At 62.5% G+C, this 19,415-nt stretch overlaps 1 protein-coding gene across 2 annotated transcripts in view; it reads right to left on the bottom strand.

The window, feature by feature from the left end:
* Positions 1–19,415, bottom strand: part of GRID1 (glutamate ionotropic receptor delta type subunit 1) — a 460,835-nt gene that overhangs the window by 129,425 nt on the left and 311,995 nt on the right. For both annotated transcript variants that reach the window (XM_036461268.2, XM_045570709.1), the window contains exons 6-8: positions 17,369–17,539; positions 4,592–4,753; positions 2,375–2,494 (exon numbers count right to left, since the gene is read on the bottom strand). In XM_036461268.2, the coding sequence (XP_036317161.1) occupies positions 2,375–2,494; positions 4,592–4,753; positions 17,369–17,539 (453 nt within the window). The remainder of the gene's footprint in view (positions 1–2,374; positions 2,495–4,591; positions 4,754–17,368; positions 17,540–19,415) is intronic.

The following is a 19,415-nucleotide window of genomic DNA, read 5'->3' as shown; positions in this document are numbered from 1 at the left end:
GACGAAGACAGATGATACATAAGCAGCACGTTAGAATACATGAACACAGTAAGATCCATGTCATCCTTGCAGGACCCCACCCAGATCCCCCGTGACAGCACCTGCCATCAGTGCAGCTGGCCCCCCAGCAGCTCCCACGCCACAGGGGGTGCCCAGAGGGACTCCTCGGAGAGGCCCCGCCCCCTCAGACAGGCCTTTCTGTGCCCCCTCAACTCTGCTGCCCCCCACTTTATGTGCATGCCACCCTGACTCCCCGCTCTGCCTCACAGCCCACTCCCACAAGAAGCCCAGCTCAGCCTGCCTTCGTGTATGTATTTATTTATAAATTTATTCTTGTTGATCTCAGAGAGGAAGGAAGAGGGAGAAACATCCATGATGAGAGACAATCATGGAACGGCTGCCTCCTGCATGCCCCACCCTGGGGATTGAGCCCGTACCCGGGCTCAGCCTGCCTTTAAATGATGACCTTTAGCCGGACATGTCTGCCCGGGCCCTCGCCCCGCTCCTTCCTGAAACCACCGGGCCTTGCCCTGGTGAAACCTGGTCTGAATCACAGACGTTTGCTCGGATAAACCCACTCCTGCTTTCCAGGTACCTTCTCTTAGCCGTGTTAAGGTGCCAGGCAAACAGATAACAATGGGATGTGCAGATATTAAGGGCAGATTTTAAAATGACAAAAGGATGCTTTTCAGAATAAAGCCTCTTGAAAATCAGCTTCTCTCCCACGCAGGCACATCCCTGCCCGCTCAGAGGCTCCTTACCCTGAGCAGTTCCAGCTCAGGGTGCTGGAGGAGCGTTGCCATGGCAACCAGAGGCCCAGGCACCTGAAGCAGGAAGTGGGGGTGCTGCCTCCTCTTTCAGGCCCCTGGAGTGGCCAGCATGGCCCCCATCAGCTGCAGAGACAGGGCAAAGGTCCCACAGCCAACACTGCCACCCACTGGGGGACCCTGGGTGAGCTGAACTGAGGGGGTGGCAGCCCGGAGCCCGCACACAGCCTGCCTGTCCTCACCCTGAGGTTCCGAGGCGTGCTGGCAAGGACCTGAGGCACGGATGTCGCTTCCGCAGGCAGCGGCAGGGCCTTGCACACGTGGCTGAGGGCCCAGCGGGTTCCCTGAGCGGCTGGGAGCCCCACCCGGAAGCTCCTGGCCCAGGCCTCCCCGGCCTCACCGCTTGGCACCCTCGCTGGCATCCAGACAGCCCGGACATTGCAGGGCACACCTGCCCACCCTCTGTGGTGCACAAACAAGCCTCTGAGCGTCACTGTGGGGCACTGCTGCCCCTGCCCCTGCCCCTGCCCCTGCCCCGGAACCTCCGGCACAGATGGGGGTAGTCCTGCCCGGAGCACACGGACACTCAGCCTCCGGGAACAGTCCCCCCACCTGTGCCCCAGACTCACACCCTCCCCACACGCCGTCCGCCAGCCACAGCCCAGTCCCCTCACCGAGACCCTCAGCCCCCCTCGGAGGACCCTGTGCCCACACTGCCCTCAGCCAGGGCCAGGCCGCCTCCTCCTGCTGAGGTGCCCATGCTTCCCTCCCCGCAACTGTCCCTGGTAGAGATATCTCCTCTCAAGTGCGCAGGAAGTGCGTGACCGAGTGCACGTGTGTGTGTGACAGTGTGCACATGTGTGACTGTGACCGAGTGTGTGCATGTGTGTGACTGGGAGTGCACACAAGTGTGTGGCAGTGTGTGTGTGTGTGTGTGTGTGTGTGTGTGAGACTGGGTGTGTGTGTGGCTGTGTGTCCCTGTGTATGTGTGGCTGTGTCTATGTGGCTGTATATTCCTGTGTGTCACTGGGTGGGGGGTGGGGGAGCTGTGTGTGTCCCTGTGGCTGTGTGTCTGTGTGTGTGACTGGCTGTGTGTGTGTCCCTGTGTGTGTGTGACAGGTATGCATCCGTGCTGAGTGCGTGCCAGGCCTTAATGCTGGTTAGAGCGCCCGTGGCTCCTTCACATCGTGAGGATCCAGCAGTGGCTTAACCTGGGGAGTCCAGCCCTGGCCCAGCCAGCCCCGCGCTCCACCTGAGCCCACGGTCACGAGAGCCCGGCCGGCCTCTTGCATGAGCACCAAATAAAATGGACGAACCCCGAGTTGGGAGCCGCGTGCCCCCGTTTCCCCTCCGGGGCCCAGCACGCCGAGCGCCTCCCTGCTCGCCTGCCCGCTCATGGCCTGTCCCCTCTGGACCGGAGGACGCGCTCCCCTCGGCCACGCACAGGGCCTGCGTTGGCTGGTCCCGGGCGGTGGGAACGCGTGGCCCTCCCGCTCCCCGGGCCCCACCGTGCGGAGGCCACAGGAGCAGCACTCGGCTCTGCCTGGTCCTCAGTCTCAGAGCCTCCTGCCACGGCCACGAGCACCACGGGCCTGGCCTGCACTCACCTTCCGCATGTCTTTGCCGAAGGTCTCGCTGTAGGTCGTGCCGAGGATTTCGAACTGGACATAGGGGTTCGAGCGGTCCTCCCGGAACTCCATCACCCCCGTGAGGCCGGTGATGTGGCCCTGCAGGGGACAAAGCACCCAGGTGAGGCAGACCTGGCCCGGGGGGGGGGGGGGGGGCGCAAGGCGAGGGCGGCCAAAGTGGTCCCGGAGAGTGAGTAAGCATGTCGGGGGCACGCTGCCGTCTTTGCCTCCCCACGGGCCAGCCCCTCCCAGGCCCTTGCTCACGGGAACCCCTCACACCTGCCCCGGCACTGACGCAGTCAGCAGGATTATAGGGCTGCCCCATGCCATGCCCGGTGCGGGCATGTCCCCTGCCCCTGGAGCTGACAGTCCACCCTCCACCCTGCCCCACGGGCTCCCTCAGCCTGACCAAGCGTCTCATCCAAGGTCACAGAGCGCAGTCACACCTGCCAGACCCGTGGTGGGAGCTGCAGGGCGGAGGCTCTAGACTGAGGCCGTGCCCCGCCCTGGCCTCTCGGCTGCCTGTGCCCGTGCGAGTCACCTCCTCCCCGCTTCAGCCTGGAGTGACTACACCCCGTGAGGCTCTGGCACCGAGAGCGGTCAGCAGGCGGCACCCAGAGCGGGCAGCAGGCGGCACCCACAGCGGTCAGCAGGCAGCACCCAGAGCGGTCAGCAGGCGGCACCCAGAGCGGTCAGCAGGCGGCACCCAGAGCGGGCAGCAGGCGGCACCCAGAGCGGGCAGCACGGCGGCACCCAGAGCGGTCAGCAGGCGGCACCCAGAGCGGGCAGCAGGCGGCACCCAGAGCGGACAGCAGGCGGCACCCAGAGCGGGCAGCACGGCAACACCCACAGAGGTCAGCAGGCGGCACCCAGAGCGGTCAGCACGGCGGCTGTGGGCGTGCGTGGTGGGCATGCCCAGTGCCTCCCCGTGGCTCCGTGGCTCTGCAGGAGCAGACAGAGGCTGCACTGGCCTGTGGTAAGCCCCCCCTTCCTTCCAGTCTGGGAGGGCTCTCCAGCCGCGACCTCCCACAGGCTGGGAGCCAGGAAGGTCCCAGAGACGGTGCTGGCCCAAGAGGCCCAGCCGCTGTCAGACAGTGCTCGCCGCTGCGGACCCACGGGGTTCGCCGTCAGAAAGCTCCCAGCATGGGCGATGTCCTTACGTGCTGGTCAGAGGCCTCTACGCCAGTCCGGCCTACAAACCTGTGATTAGCCAGGGCTCTCCAACCCAGCCGCCACCGGCTGTGCTGCTCAGCACACCATCACCGGGGCAGAGAACCTGCACATGCACACGTGTGCACACCCCCTGATGAGCTCGTCCCCACATGTGTGTGTGCGCACACACACACACACACACACACGAGCACCACACGTGTGTACACACACACAGATGTCCACATATGCCCATGTTTGCATATGCCCACACACATCTGCACATGCACGCACGTGCACACCAATGTGAACACACCTGTATGCACATGCGTGTACACACATTTAGTAGTACATGCACACAGCTGACGTCCTGGCTGATCAGCACATGTGCTGCCCCTGAGTCAGCCTCTGCAGACAGCACACATGGGCAGCAGCTGCTTTCTCCTGAGAGCAGCCCCGGCCACAGGTGCGGTCCAGACCCCATGATGCCCAAAGCCCTGGAGGACCGAAGTCTGTACATCCCCAACCTACAGTGAGGTTTACTTGATAAGAGACTAACAATAGCTGTACAATTATAACAATACTAGCACACTGCAATGAAAGTTTTGTGAAGGTGATCTCTCTCTCAAAATATCTTCTTTTACTGCACGCATCTCCTCTTCACATGACTGTGTGAGATGCTACAATGCCTCTGTGATGAGATGAAGCAGGCACTCCGAATGACGTGCAACTTACAATGTGTCAATGACTTATTTCTGGAACTTTCCATGTAATACTTCCCAACCTTTGTTGGCCACAGTAAGTGAAGCTGTGGAGAGGAGCCTGCTGTCTCTGTGCCAGAGGACACTGCTGCGCCTCTCTCCCTTCTTATGTGAAACAGAGACAGCAACGATAACACCCGCGTGACTGCTCGCTCTTCCCTCGAATGCTGGCACCAGAAGCGTGGCCAGGAGAGGCCTGGGCAGGGCCTCCGTGCCAGGCCCGGAGGAGGCAGGTGGGATGGGGGAGGGCCTGGGAGGGCGGGCCAGGGGTGTCTGTCTCACACACCTTTTTGATCGTGTCCAGCATGGACCTCCCTCCGTTCCATGGCTTGGTGGACTTGCGGATGCAGTTGAGGCTGGCCATGCTGTGCCACTTGCGGTCCTCCAGCTTCCTGTGGAAGGCGTTGGCCAGCATCAGCACGCTGTCATACAGATAGAGGTTGGAGATCTGGAAGAGAAGATGGGGGACCTTCACCACATGCACTCCCAAGAGGGGAGCCAGCGGGGGCGGCCAGGGCGCTGACCACGAGTGCGACACAGCCTCTGAGCAGCGTCCTCTGCTCTCAGGGCTCCCTCAAACCAGGTGGGCTGGGCAGGTTGGGACCAGCGCACCGAAGGAACCGGAGCTGGGGAGGATCCAACCATCAACCGGAGAACCGAGGGGCCCGTGCCGTGTGGGCTCCATGCAAGCTCTGCGAGACGGGCATGGGAGCCTGCTCAGGTGGCAGCAGCGGGGGCAGAGGGCGGCCAGCAGCTCAGTCCAGACGGATTTGGAGGGTGAGAGGTAAGGCGTTTCGGGGGAGTGGGGGGGGCCATGGCTGTGAGGAAGAGGACCAGGTGGGGAAGGGTCTGCCAACATCTCTGATGAAGGACCAAGGAGCCAGAGCAGACACACAGACTAGGGGTGGCAATAAGCCGTTCACCAAACAGGCAGCGACTGCATCCTGCCCATGGCCACAGCTGGCCAAGCGGGGGAGGGGAGGAGGCCAGAGGACGGCTCCAGGTGCTGCCACGCAGGCGGTGCAGGGGGAGCCCCGGGGGGACAGGGGTGGGCCTCAGGCCCATGGCCACGCTGAGGAGAGGGAACAGAGGTGACTTCACTACAGGAGGACTCCATCGGAGGATCCTGGCCTGCTCTCAGGCCGGGGCCAGGCGATGGCGCCGGAGCCACCTGCGTTGTGCTGATGGACATGCCAGACCCAGAGGGTGGGGGGCATCGCGCCAGCAGGGGCTGCCTGGGGACTTGTGGCTCTGAGAAGGGTCCTCTGCCGAGCGGTCCCCAGGTCAGCTGGTCCTGGGGGAGACGGCGGTGGCAGAGCCCTAGGGAGCCGGGGAGGGGGGAGGGGCGTGTCAGGGGCAGAGGAGCAGCGCCAGGAGCTGAACCACAGCGGGCTCTGGGCTGGGCCAGGCCTGCCATCTCTCTCCTCAGGCGCGGAGCCACTGCGGGCGGAGCGCAGCCTGCTGCCATGGACCCCTCACGCCACCGCTCCTTCCGGTGCGGGCAGGAAGAGAAGACGGAAGAGAAGACGCAGAGGAGGAGGCGGCCCCCCTTCGGGTGTGTGGCGGTCACAGCAGCGGCTGCACAGACACCCAGAGGCGACAGCACATGGCGAGCGGGTGGCGCTGAAGAGCCAGGACAGACGCCTGGCAGCACGCAGGCTCTGTGGCTCACAGGGCCGGGGAGACCACGGACCCGTGGTCTCCCTGCTCTGGGAGGAGCCCTGCTGCCTCCCAGCCGCCCCCATCACGCCCCAGAATTCCCTTCACCCAACCCCTCCCTGCCTGTTCTCAGCCTGCATACACCGTGCCCCAAGCAGGGGCACAGCCACGGGGCCACCGAGGCTCCTCGCCATGCTGTTTGGGTGAGAAGCAGATGGAGGGTGTACAGGAGGGCCGTGGGCAGGAGGGGGCATGGGCAGGAGGGGCCGTGGGCAGGAGGGGCCGTGGGCAGGAGGGACATGGGCAGGAGGGGGCATGGGCAGGAGGGGCCGTGGGCAGGAGGGGGCATGGGCAGGAGGGGCCGTGGGCAGGAGGGGCATGGGCAGGAGGGGGCGTGAGCAGGAGGGGGCATGGGCAGGAGGGGGCCGTGGGCAGGAGGGACATGGGCAGGAGGGGGCGTGGGCAGGAGGGACGTGGGCAGGAGGGGCCGTGGGCAGGAGGGACGTGGGCAGGAGGGGCCGTGGGCAGGAGGGGCCATGGGCAGGAGGGACATGGGCAGGAGGGGGCGTGGGCAGGAGGGACATGGGCAGGAGGGGGCGTGAGCAGGAGGGGGCATGGGCAGGAGGGGCCGTGGGCAGGAGGGACATGGGCAGGAGGGGGCGTGGGCAGGAGGGACGTGGGCAGGAGGGGCCGTGGGCAGGAGGGACGTGGGCAGGAGGGGCCGTGGGCAGGAGGGGCCATGGGCAGGAGGGACATGGGCAGGAGGGGGCGTGGGCAGGAGGGACATGGGCAGGAGGGGGCATGGGCAGGAGGGGGCGTGGGCAGGAGGGACATGGGCAGGAGGGACATGGGCAGGAGGGGGCGTGGGCAGGAGGGACATGGGCAGGAGGGGGCGTGGGCAGGAGGGACATGGGCAGGAGGGGCCGTGGGCAGGAGGGACATGGGCAGGAGGGGGCGTGGGCAGGAGGGACATGGGCAGGAGGGGCCGTGGGCAGGAGGGACATGGGCAGGAGGGGCCGTGGGCAGGAGGGACATGGGCAGGAGGGGGCATGAGCAGGAGGGGGCATGGGCAGGAGGGGCCGTGGGCAGGAGGGACATGGGCAGGAGGGGGCGTGGGCAGGAGGGACGTGGGCAGGAGGGGCCGTGGGCAGGAGGGGCCATGGGCAGGAGGGACATGGGCAGGAGGGGGCGGGGGCAGGAGGGACAGGGGCAGGAGGGGGCATGGGCAGGAGGGGGCGTGGGCAGGAGGGACATGGGCAGGAGGGACATGGGCAGGAGGGACATGGGCAGGAGGGGGCGTGGGCAGGAGGGACATGGGCAGGAGGGGCCGTGGGCAGGAGGGGCCGTGGGCAGGAGGGGGCGTGGGCAGGAGGGACATGGGCAGGAGGGGGCGTGGGCAGGAGGGACATGGGCCGGGGGGGGCGTGGGCAGGAGGGACATGGGCAGGAGGGACATGGGCAGGAGGGACATGGGCAGGAGGGGGCGTGGGCAGGAGGGGCCGTGGGCAGGAGGGGCGTGGGCAGGAGGGGGCATGGGCAGGAGGGGGCGTGGGCAGGAGGGACATGGGCAGGAGGGGGCGTGGGCAGGAGGGACATGGGCAGGAGGGACATGGGCAGGAGGGACATGGGCAGGAGGGGGCGTGGGCAGGAGGGACATGGGCAGGAGGGGCCGTGGGCAGGAGGGGCCGTGGGCAGGAGGGGGCGTGGGCAGGAGGGACATGGGCAGGAGGGGGCGTGGGCAGGAGGGACATGGGCAGGAGGGGGCGTGGGCAGGAGGGACATGGGCAGGAGGGACATGGGCAGGAGGGACATGGGCAGGAGGGGACGTGGGCAGGAGGGGCCGTGGGCAGGAGGGGCGTGGGCAGGAGGGGGCATGGGCAGGAGGGGGCGTGGGCAGGAGGGACATGGGCAGGAGGGGGCGTGGGCAGGAGGGACATGGGCAGGAGGGACATGGGCAGGAGGGACATGGGCAGGAGGGACATGGGCAGGAGGGGGCGTGGGCAGGAGGGACATGGGCAGGAGGGGGCGTGGGCAGGAGGGACATGGGCAGGAGGGGGCGTGGGCAGGAGGGACGTGGGCAGGAGGGGCCGTGGGCAGGAGGGGCGTGGGCAGGAGGGGGCGTGGGCAGGAGGGGGCGTGGGCAGGAGGGGCCGTGGGCAGGAGGGGGCTGTGGGCAGGAGGGGCGTGGGCAGGAGGGGCGTGGGCAGGAGGTCGTGGGCAGGAGGGGCCGTGGGCAGGAGGGACGTGGGCAGGAGGGACGTGGGCAGGAGGGGCGTGGGCAGGAGGGGGCGTGGGCAGGAGGGGCCGTGGGCAGGAGGGACGTGGGCAGGAGGGGCCGTGGGCAGGAGGGACGTGGGCAGGAGGGGGCGTGGGCAGGAGGGGCCGTGGGCAGGAGGGACGTGGGCAGGAGGGGCCGTGGGCAGGAGGGACGTGGGCAGGAGGGGGCGTGGGCAGGAGGGACGTGGGCAGGAGGGGGTGTGGGCAGGAGGGGCCAGGGTAACTGACCACTCTGATTTGACGAGCCTCAGGCCCAGGGGAAGCAGGCCAGGGGCACCTGGGATCTGCAGCGTGCAGGGGCCTGCCTGCCAAGAGGTGTGCCACCCTGGGCCCACCCTCTGCTCCACGGGACCCAGGACCGAGCCGGGCAGCCTCCCGGGAGAGAGGGCACAGCCCGCTCAGGGGCCGCTGCGGCCTGACTGCCCGGAGCACAGTCCTTTCTCCCCTGAACACACTCACCGTCTCGCAGCCACACAATCACAGTCAGCCAGGGCCCTGGAATGAGGTCTAACTCCTCCACCACACTCACACGCACACTCACACACACACTCACACACACACACACTCACACACACTCACTCACACACACACTCACACACACACACACTCACACACACTCACTCACACACACACTCACACACACACACACTCACACACACTCACTCACACACACACAAACACACACACTCACACACACAAACACACACTCACACACACACACTCACACACTCACACAAACACTAACACACACGAACACACACACACTCACACACACACAAACACACACACTCACACACACACACCCTCACACACACACACTCGCACACTCACACTCACATACGCACACACACTAACACACACACTCACACACACACTCACACAAACACACACTCACACAAACACACACACACTCACACTCACATACACACTCACACTCACACACTCATACACTCACACACATACTCTCACACACACTAACACACACATACAGACACACTCACACATTCACACACACATATACACACTCACACACACACTCATATTCAAACACACACAAACATACACACACTCACACATTTACACACAGACACTCACACAAACCCACACATGCACACACACTCACACCCATACACACTCTCACACACTCTCACACACACTCACACATTTACACACAGACACACACACACCCACACATGCACACACACTCACACCCATACACACTCTCACACACTCTCACACACACTCACACACAATCTCACACTCACACACACATACTCACATACACTCACACACACTCTCACACAAACACACACACACATACACACTCTCTCTCACACACACACTCAAATTCAAACACACACAAACATACACTCACACATTACACACAGACACACACACCCATACAAACTCTCACACACACACACACTCGGACACTCACTCACACACGCACACACACACACTCACACTCACACACACTCAAACATATACACACTCTCACACACACACTTACACACTCATACTCACACACACACTCACACATAGACTCCACATGCACACACACTCACACACTTACACACTCTCACACACACTCACAAACTCACACAAACACTCACACACTCACACACACACTCTCACTCCCACACTCACACACACACTCACACACTCACTCACACACACTCACACACACACACATACTCACACACACACTCACACTCACACACACACTCACCCAAACACACACACTCACACACACTCTCACACACACACTCACACTCACACACTCACACACACACTCGCACACACACTCACACACACTCTCACACACACTCACACTCACACAAACACACACTCACACACACTCAAACTCTCACACACACACTCACACACATTCACACACACACTCACACTCACACTCATACACATACACACACTCAAACTCTCACTCACACACACACATACACATACACACACATACACATACACACTCACATACTCTCATGCACACACATACACACATGCATACACACACTCGCACTCACACACTCACATTCAAGCACACTCACACAAACATACACACTCACACACACACACTCACACACACTCACACTCACACACACATACACAAGCACACAAACACACACTCATGTACTCACACACACTCACGCACATACACACAAGAACATACACACACACATACACTCTCACACACTCGCACTCACACACACTCACACCAACATGCACACACACACTTACACACACACATACACTCACACACACACATATACACACACTCTCTCACACCTTCTCACACACACACGCACTCACACACATACACTCACACTCAAACACACATACTCACATACACTCACACACACACTCTCACACAAACACACACACATACACACTCTCACACACACTCACATTCAAACACACACAAACATACACACACTCACACATTACACAGACACTCACACACACCCACACATGCACACACACTCACACCCATACAAACTCTCACACACACACTGGCACACTCACACACACTCGCACACTCACACTCACATACGCACGCACACTCACACTCACACACACAAACATACACACACTCTCACACACACACACTTACACACTCATACACACACACTCACACATCCTCTCACACATGCACACACACTCACACACATAAACACACACACACACTCACATTCAAACACACACATAAACACACTCACACATTTACACCCAGACACACCCACCCACACATGCACACACACACACCCAAGCACACTCTCACACACTCTTACACACCCTCACACACACTCGCACACTCTCACATACACACACAATCACACACATACACACAAACACACACACACACATACACACTCTCACAAACACACTCTCGCACACACATACACACAATACACACACACTCTCACACACATACACACTCACACACACACACACTCACACACACACACACTCGCATACTCACTCTCACACACACTCGCACACTCACTCTCACATACATACACACACACTTACTCTCACACACACACTCCCACACACACCACACACTACACATACACATTCACACAATCACACACATACACACACCACACACACACATACTCTCTACACACATATTTACACACAAACACACATATACTCACACACATGCACACACACCACACACACTCATGCACATACACACATCCACACACACATTCACACACAAACACACACATACTCACACACAAATACATACACTCACATACACATATTCACACACACACTCACACAATCACACACACACCACACATGAGCACGCACACACACAGACACACACACACACAGGGCCGCAGTCTGCCCCTGTGGCCAGCCCAGCACCCGCTGGGCCCCCTTCCTCTCCACACGGGGTTCTCAGTGAGCTGGCACTTACCACACGTGAGGGTACGGAGGCCTGGAGGAGGGGAAACGGGAAGTGACTCAGGATGCTCTGGGGCCTCCCACCGTCTCCACGGAGGACAGGCCTCCGGCCGCCCGCTCCACACTCCGCACTCCGCCCTGCGTGACGGCTGCCCTGGCCGCCCCTCCGCCATCCGCACCAACGTGCTTCCTGAGTCCTGGGGCCTGTCACCCTTCTAGACGCATCCCTCCCACATTCACCGGCTCAGAAACCAGCACCCAGCGCGGCCCGGCCGGTGCTGAGTGCGGTCTGGTGGCTGGATGCCTGGTGGGTGGAGGGAGGATGAGTAGCTGAATGAGTGTGGGTGGGCGAGTGGGCCTGTGTGGGGAGGAGTTGGGGTGGGGAGGAGTAGGGGAGTTGAGGAAATGGACAGATGGACGATGGGTGGACTAGAGAGCTCCTAATAAGACAGCACACATGAATGCGGTTCACAAAAAAAGAGAAAATAAAGACCTACTGCCTCCTGTGGCTCAGAGGGACCCGCCTCTGTTCAAACAACAGTTTGCTTCTCGTTTACAGCCCCTCAGAGTGCCTCCCGACCCCGTGGGCGGCTGCATCCCGGCTCACTGCACCCCTCCGCACCCTGAGGCCTCCGCTCCCGCCTCAGGTGACGCTGACCACGTGCGGGCCCGAGCCCCTCCCTGCTCCCCCACCTCAGTGTCCTCACCGAGGCAACCCCTGACCCACTGGGTTCACTGGTGGGGAGGCCCAGGACTAGTGCCACCCTGGCAGCCTGCTGTCCAGAGAAGGGACCTCTGGGGGAGCACAAGCGCAGGCTGCAGGAAGGCGGCTTCGGCTGGGCCCCCTCCAGGCCGGAGAGGGCAGGCGAGCCTTTCCCAGGTGGTGGGCAGAGACCGCGTCCGGGCTGGCAGGCCTGCCCTGCGCCAGGAGCCGTCTGCAAGCAGAGGGCTCCCCTGCAGCCGCAGGACCCCCTCCCTGTGGGCCTTGAGGCCTAGCAGCCCAGCTGGAGCTCTAGATAAAAGGGTGGGGCGGGCCTGGGGGGTCCTGCCTCCCCTCCTTCTAGGGAAGGCCAGCTCAGGGCCTATTCGCACAGGACGAACAAGCAGAACGCATCCCTCACGGCCTAGCCCTCCGCCCGGGACATCCAGCACAGAGCCTCGGGTACCAGCAGACAGCGAGGGAGAGGCCCCGGTGCTGCAGACAGGACCCGGATACAAAGCAGAGGGCCTGGAACCCACAGAGCAGCCAGGGGAGCAAGTCAGAGGCAGGCAGAGCAGATTCAGGAGGGGCCCGGCGTCCAGGGCTGGGCCTCACTCCAGGTGGGACAGAGCTGGGAGGCCCAGCTGCACCCTGACCCAGGGCGCCTGTGGGGCCCTGTTCCCCGTGGGGCGAGGCTCTCACAGGGCTGTGGGGGCCACTGAGTCTGGTGAGATGAGCACAGGGTTCGGCTGCTTCACACCCTGGCAGCTTGGTGGGGCCTCTGGGTGTCGCTCCTGTCTGCTCAGGGGAGGGGAGGCCTCAGCAGGACAGCGGGAGGTGGGAGGCTGGTCCCAGGTATGACACTCCACTGGCCTCACCTCTGAGCACCTGGCCATGGTTGGTGAGGTCATTTCAGTGCGGCCTCTATGGGACTCTGTGTCAGCATGCCTGGTGCTGAGCCCACCTCCACCTGCTCCTCCACCTGCTCCTCCACCTGCTCCTCCAACTCCACCTGCTCCTCCACCTCCACCTGAACCTCCACCTCCATCTCCACCTCCACCTCCATCTTCACCTCCACCTCCATCTCCACCTCCACTTCCACCTGCTCCTCCACCTCCACCTCCACCTCCACCTCCACCTGCACCTCCACCTCCACCTCCACCTCCACCTCCACCTCCACCTCCACCCCCACCTCCACCTCCACCTCCACCTGCTCCTCCACCTGTTCCTCAACCTCCACCTCCACCTGCTCCTCCACCTGCTCCTCCACCTGCACCTCCACCTCCACCTGCACCTCCACCTGCTCCTCCACCTCCACCTGCTCCTCCACCTCCACCTGCACCTCCACTTCCACCTCCACATCCACCTCCACCTCCACCTCCACCTGTTCCTCCACCTCCACCTGCACCTCCACCTCCACCTGCTCCTCCACCTCCACCTGCTCCTCCACCTCCACCTCCACCTGCTCCTCCACTTGCACCTCCACTTCCATCACCACGTGCTCCTCCACCTGCACCTCCACCTCCACCTCCACCTCCACCTCCACCTCCACCTGCTCCTCCACCTGCTCCTCCAGCTGCACCTCCACCTCCACCTCCACCTGCATCTACTCCTCCACCTGTACCTCCACCTCCACCTTGACCTCCACCTCCACCTCCACCTCCATCTGCTCCTCCACCTCCACCTGAAACTCCAACTCCACCTCCACCTGCTCCTCCACATCCACCTCCACCTCCACCTCCACCTGCTCCTCCACCTCCACCTCCACCTCCACCTCCACCTCCACCTCCAACTCCACCTCCACCTCCACCTGCTCCTCCACCTCCACCTCCACCTCCACTTCCACCTACACCTACTCCTCCACCTGCACCTCCACCTCCATCTCCACCTCCACCTGCACCTCCACCTCCACCTCCACCTGCTCCTCCACCTGTTCCTCAACCTCCACTTCCACCTGCTCCTCCACCTGCTCCTCCACCTGCACCTCCACCTCCACCTGCACCTCCACCTGCTCCTCCACCTCCACCTGCTCCTCCACCTCCACCTGCACCTCCACTTCCACCTCCACATCCACCTCCACCTCCACCTCCACCTGTTCCTCCACCTCCACCTGCACTTCCACCTCCACCTGCTCCTCCACCTCCACCTGCTGCTCCACCTCCACCTCCACCTGCTCCTCCACTGCACCTCCACTTCCACCTCCACCTGCTCCTCCAGCTGCACCTCCACCTCCACCTCCACCTCCACCTCCACCTGCATCTACTCCTCCACCTGCACCTCCACCTCCACCTTGACCTCCACCTGCTCCTCTACCTGCACCTCCACCTCCACCTCCACCTGCTCCTCCACATCCACCTCCACCTCCACCTCCACCTGCTCCTCCACCTCCACCTCCACCTCCACCTCCAACTCCACCTCCACCTCCACCTGCTCCTCCACCTCCACCTCCACCTCCACCTCCACCTGCACCTCCACTTCCACCTCCACCTCCACCTGCTCCTCCACCTCCACCTCCACCTCCACTTCCACCTACACCTACTCCTCCACCTGCACCTCCACCTCCATCTCCACCTCCACCTGCACCTCCACCTCCACCTCCACCTCCACCTGCTCCTCCACCTGTTCCTCAACCTCAACTTCCACCTGCTCCTCCACCTGCTCCTCCACCTGCACCTCCACCTCCACCTGCTCCTCCACCTGCACCTCCACCTCCACCTCCACCTCCACCTCCACCTGCACCTCCACCTCCACCTCCACCTGCACCTCCACCTCCACCCCCACCTCCACCTCAACCTCCACCTCCACCTCCATCTGCTCCTCCACCTGCACCTCCACTTCCACCTCCACCTGCTCCTCCAGCTGCACCTCCACCTCCACCTCCACCTCCACCTGCACCTACTCCTCCACCTGCTCCTCCACCTCCATCTCCACCTGCTCCTCCACCTGCACCTCCACCTCCATCTCCACCTCCACCTGCTCCTCCACCTCCACCTCCATCTGCTCCTCCACCTCCACCTGAACCTCCACCTCCACCTCCACCTGCTCCTCCACATCCACCTCCACCTCCACCTCCACCTGCTCCTCCACCTCCACCTCCACCTCCAACTCCAACTCCACCTCCACCTCCACCTGCTCCTCCACCTCCACCTCCACCTCCACCTCCACCTGCACCTCCACCTCCACCTCCACCTCCACCTGCTCCTCCAACTCCACCTCCACTTCCACCTGCACCTACTCCTCCACCTGCACCTCCACCTATATCTCCACCTGCTCCTCCACCTCCACCTCCACCTGCACCTCTACCTCCACCTCCACCTCCACCTGCTCCTCCACCTCCACCTGCACCTCCACCTGCTCCTCCACCTCCACCTCCATCTCCACCTCCACCTGCACCTCCACCTCCATCTCCACCTGCACCTCCACTCTCCACCTGCACCTGCACCTCCACCTCCACCTCCACCTGCACCTCCACCTGCACCTACTCTTCCACCTGCACCTGCACCTGCACATCCTGAGATGAGTCAGGCAGGCCTCACACTGCCCCACCCCACCCTGCAGGTGTGTTTGCACCCAGAAGTGCAGTGTGAGGAAGGAAGAGTGTGTGAGGAAGCAGAAAGTGGACGAAGGGAGGGGCTCAGGGAGGCAGGGACAAGGCCGGCTGTGCTTGGAAAGGATGAAGCTCTGCAAGGAGATAGCCTGGTAGACCGTCCCCAATCTGGCTCCATGGGCCCTGGTGAAGTGTGGGATGGCTGGGCTCACACCTTGAGCCACACCCCCATTCTCTCCCTTCCACCCTGAGAGCAGGCATGAGCCCCAGGCTGTGCTGCAGGGCCCTGCTCTGCCCTCGCCCTTCCTATTCCCCAGAACAGAGGAGAGCAGAGCCAACCAGCTGTGTCCAGGACAGACGCTCCTGTCCCGAGCCCCTGCCTCTCCTGGCCCCTGTGCCCAGGGCTCCAGGCCGTGGTCCTGCAGGGGCCTTGGGTCCATCTCCTGGCCAAGCCTTTCATGTCTTAGAAAGACCCAGACATTCTGATGGCCCCGGAGCAGGGACCATGGAGAGTGGGACTGGCTCCTGGGCAGAATCGGTGTCAGCTGTTTTTCCGTGAGAATGATTTCCAGTGTTTGCCATCAGTTGGGTCATTCCTCCTGATGAATGACCCAAATACAAGATTACCAAATGGATCCAGGACTTTGGCAAATGACACGTGCCCAGCCCACTCCAGAGACTAACCATCCTCCATGCGCACCTCCTGACAGGTGTGCCACCCACCCGGCTGCCCCTCCCAACCCGACTTCCGCCTCATGCCTGGCTGGGTAAAGAGGGGACTTGTCCTAAATGCTGATGCAAGCATCACACACACACACACACACACACACACACACACACTCTCTCTCTCCTGGGTGATTTCCACAAACCCAGTGGGGAAAGTGCCCTGACATTACCACATCCCAGATGAGGTTCCCTGGTGCATGATCTCCATGGGCAGTGTCCACAGCGCTCCCCACTGCCCCACACCCTCAGGCAACCAGCTGTCCGCTAGGAAGAGGTAAGCCACACCCTCTCTGGCCAAGCCCCTGCGGGGGCCTGAGGGAGGGAGGAAATGGCAGGGGCAGGGCGCCCCCACTCCCAGTGCCCTGGCGGCCTGCCTCTGCATTCAGCAGGGGAGCTGGCCAGTCCCTATGGCTCCACAAGAGCCAGGCCACATGACTGACTCTCCCCGGGAAGAATCTCACCACCCAACAAAAGGCGCCGCAGAAGCAGACGCGGAGGAGACAGAGCTCTTGACCCTTCAGCTTGTGGCTGAAATACATAGGAGAGGCGTCTGGAGCTCATGGCCTGGGAGCGGACCCCCTCACTACTGCCCATGCTGCTCAGAGGCACTGCCCTGCGGCCGCCTCCATGGCACCAAACAAGCCGGTCATAGTGCTGGCGGGCAGGCGGCCGGAGCCCCCAGGCACTCACCTGGCAGGCAGGCGGCCAGAGCGGCCAGGCACTCACCTGCAGCATCTGGAGGTAGCCCTCCTGGGGGTCGCACAGCAGCGAGGAGATGCGGTGGTTGTTCCTTGTGCATTTCTGGTTGTCCTTGGCAGCCGGGAAGATCTGTCGGACCACGGTCATCCTGCCCAGGGCGCTGTGAACCAGATCCAGAATCTCCGGGTCACTGATCTCCTGGGGAGACAATGAGACCCACGCTTACATCCGCTCCGGAACCTCCTTGGCCAAAGGCGCATGGGGAGGCGGCCGCCAAAGGGGAGAAAGGGCAGCCGGTCAGTCACTGCTTGTTGGTAAACAGCACCTGCCGGCCCCCTGCTAGCAGGTCACTCAGCACCTCTCTGAGGCCAGATGGGAGGGCTGCAGGCCTGGCTCCCTGGGATCGCACTGGCCGCCCCTCCCATTTCTGCTGGGAGTCAGCGACATGATGTAGGAGGCACAGCTGGCACCTTCTCACGTCACTGACCAAAATGCAACAGTCACCCCTGTCGCTAATAATTAGATTCGTTCTTAAAGATCTGCGTACAAATTTTGAAAATATACTCATTAATTCATCCACAGCACGAACCTAACTCCCACATCCTCCAGATCTGTCTGTGCTCAGCACAGGGAGTCACTGTGAGGGGGTCAGGCCTCACCCCTCAGTGACACACAGGTGCTCACCACAGCCCCAGTGCTCACCACAGCCCAGTGCTCACCACAGCCCCAGTGCTCACCACAGCCCAGGGCTCACCACAGCCCAGAATTCTACCAGGCAGAGCCAGTTATTATCCTGTTTACAGTGAGCACCACGAGCACAGATATAGCAAAGGAAGCTGCCACAGGGAGCTCCTCCCAAATAAGGCTCTGTGAGGCATCGCTCTGCGGCTGAGCGGAGGATGAGCTTGTTAAGCAAAGTGCTGGCTTGTAGGAAGGGGGATGGCAGTGCCCAGCTGAGTTGTTGGCAGTGATGCTGAAGATGGGGAGACTGCACCATGCCAGTGGCACCTGCTGCTGTGAGCGGGCACCTGCTCCTGTGGGCGGGCATCTCCGCCTGTGGTGGGCACCTGCTCCTGTGGGTGCACCTGCTCCTATGGGTGCACCTGCTCCTGTGAGCGGACACCTGCTCCTGTGAGCAGGCACCTGCTCCTGTGGGTGCACCTGCTCCTGTGGGTGCACCTGCTCCTGTGGGTGCACCTGCTCCTGTGAGCGGACACCTGCTCCCGTGAGCGGGCACCTGCTCCTGTGGGTGCACCTGCTCTTGTGGGTGCACCTGCTCCTGTGGGTGCACCTGCTCCTATGGGTGGGCACCTGCTCCTGTGGGTGCACCTGCTCCTATGGGTGCACCTGCTCCTGTGGGCGGGCATCTCCGCCTGTGGTGGGCACCTGCTCCTGTGGGTGGGCATCTCCTCCTGTGGGTGCACCTGCTCCTGTGGGTGCACCTGCTCCTGTGGGTGCACCTGCTCCTATGGGTGGGCACCTGCTCCTGTGGGTGCACCTGCTCCTATGGGTGCACCTGCTCCTGTGGGTGGGCATCTCCTCCTGTGGGTGCACCTGCTCCTGTGGGTGGGCACCTGCTCCTGTGGGTGCACCTGCTCCTATGGGTGGGCACCTGCTCCTATGGGTGGGCACCTGCTCCTGTGGGTGCACCTGCTCCTGTGGGTGCACCTGCTCCTGTGGGCGGGCACCTGCTCCTGTGAGCGGGCACCTGCTCCTGTGGGTGCACCTGCTCCTGTGGGTGCACCTGCTCCTGTGGGTGCACCTCCTCCTGTGGGTGGGCATCTCCTCCTGTGGGTGCACCTGCTCCTGTGGGTGGGCACCTGCTCCTGTGGGTGCACCTGCTCCTGTGGGTGCACCTCCTCCTGTGGGTGCACCTGCTCCTGTGGGTGCACCTGCTCCTGTGGGTGCACCTGCTCCTGTGGGTGGGCACCTGCTCCTGTGGGTGCACCTGCTCCTGTGGGTGCACCTCCTCCTGTGGGTGCACCTCCTCCTGTGGGTGCACCTGCTCCTGTGGGTGCACCTCCTCCTGTGGGTGCACCTGCTCCTGTGGGTGCACCTGCTCCTGTGGGTGGGC

This window comes from Pipistrellus kuhlii, unplaced genomic scaffold (assembly GCF_014108245.1).
Source record: "Pipistrellus kuhlii isolate mPipKuh1 unplaced genomic scaffold, mPipKuh1.p scaffold_m20_p_35, whole genome shotgun sequence".
Lineage (NCBI taxonomy): Eukaryota > Metazoa > Chordata > Mammalia > Chiroptera > Vespertilionidae > Pipistrellus > Pipistrellus kuhlii.
Note: the sequence above shows the minus strand (reverse complement) of the source record. Positions and strands in the feature narration are given on the sequence as shown.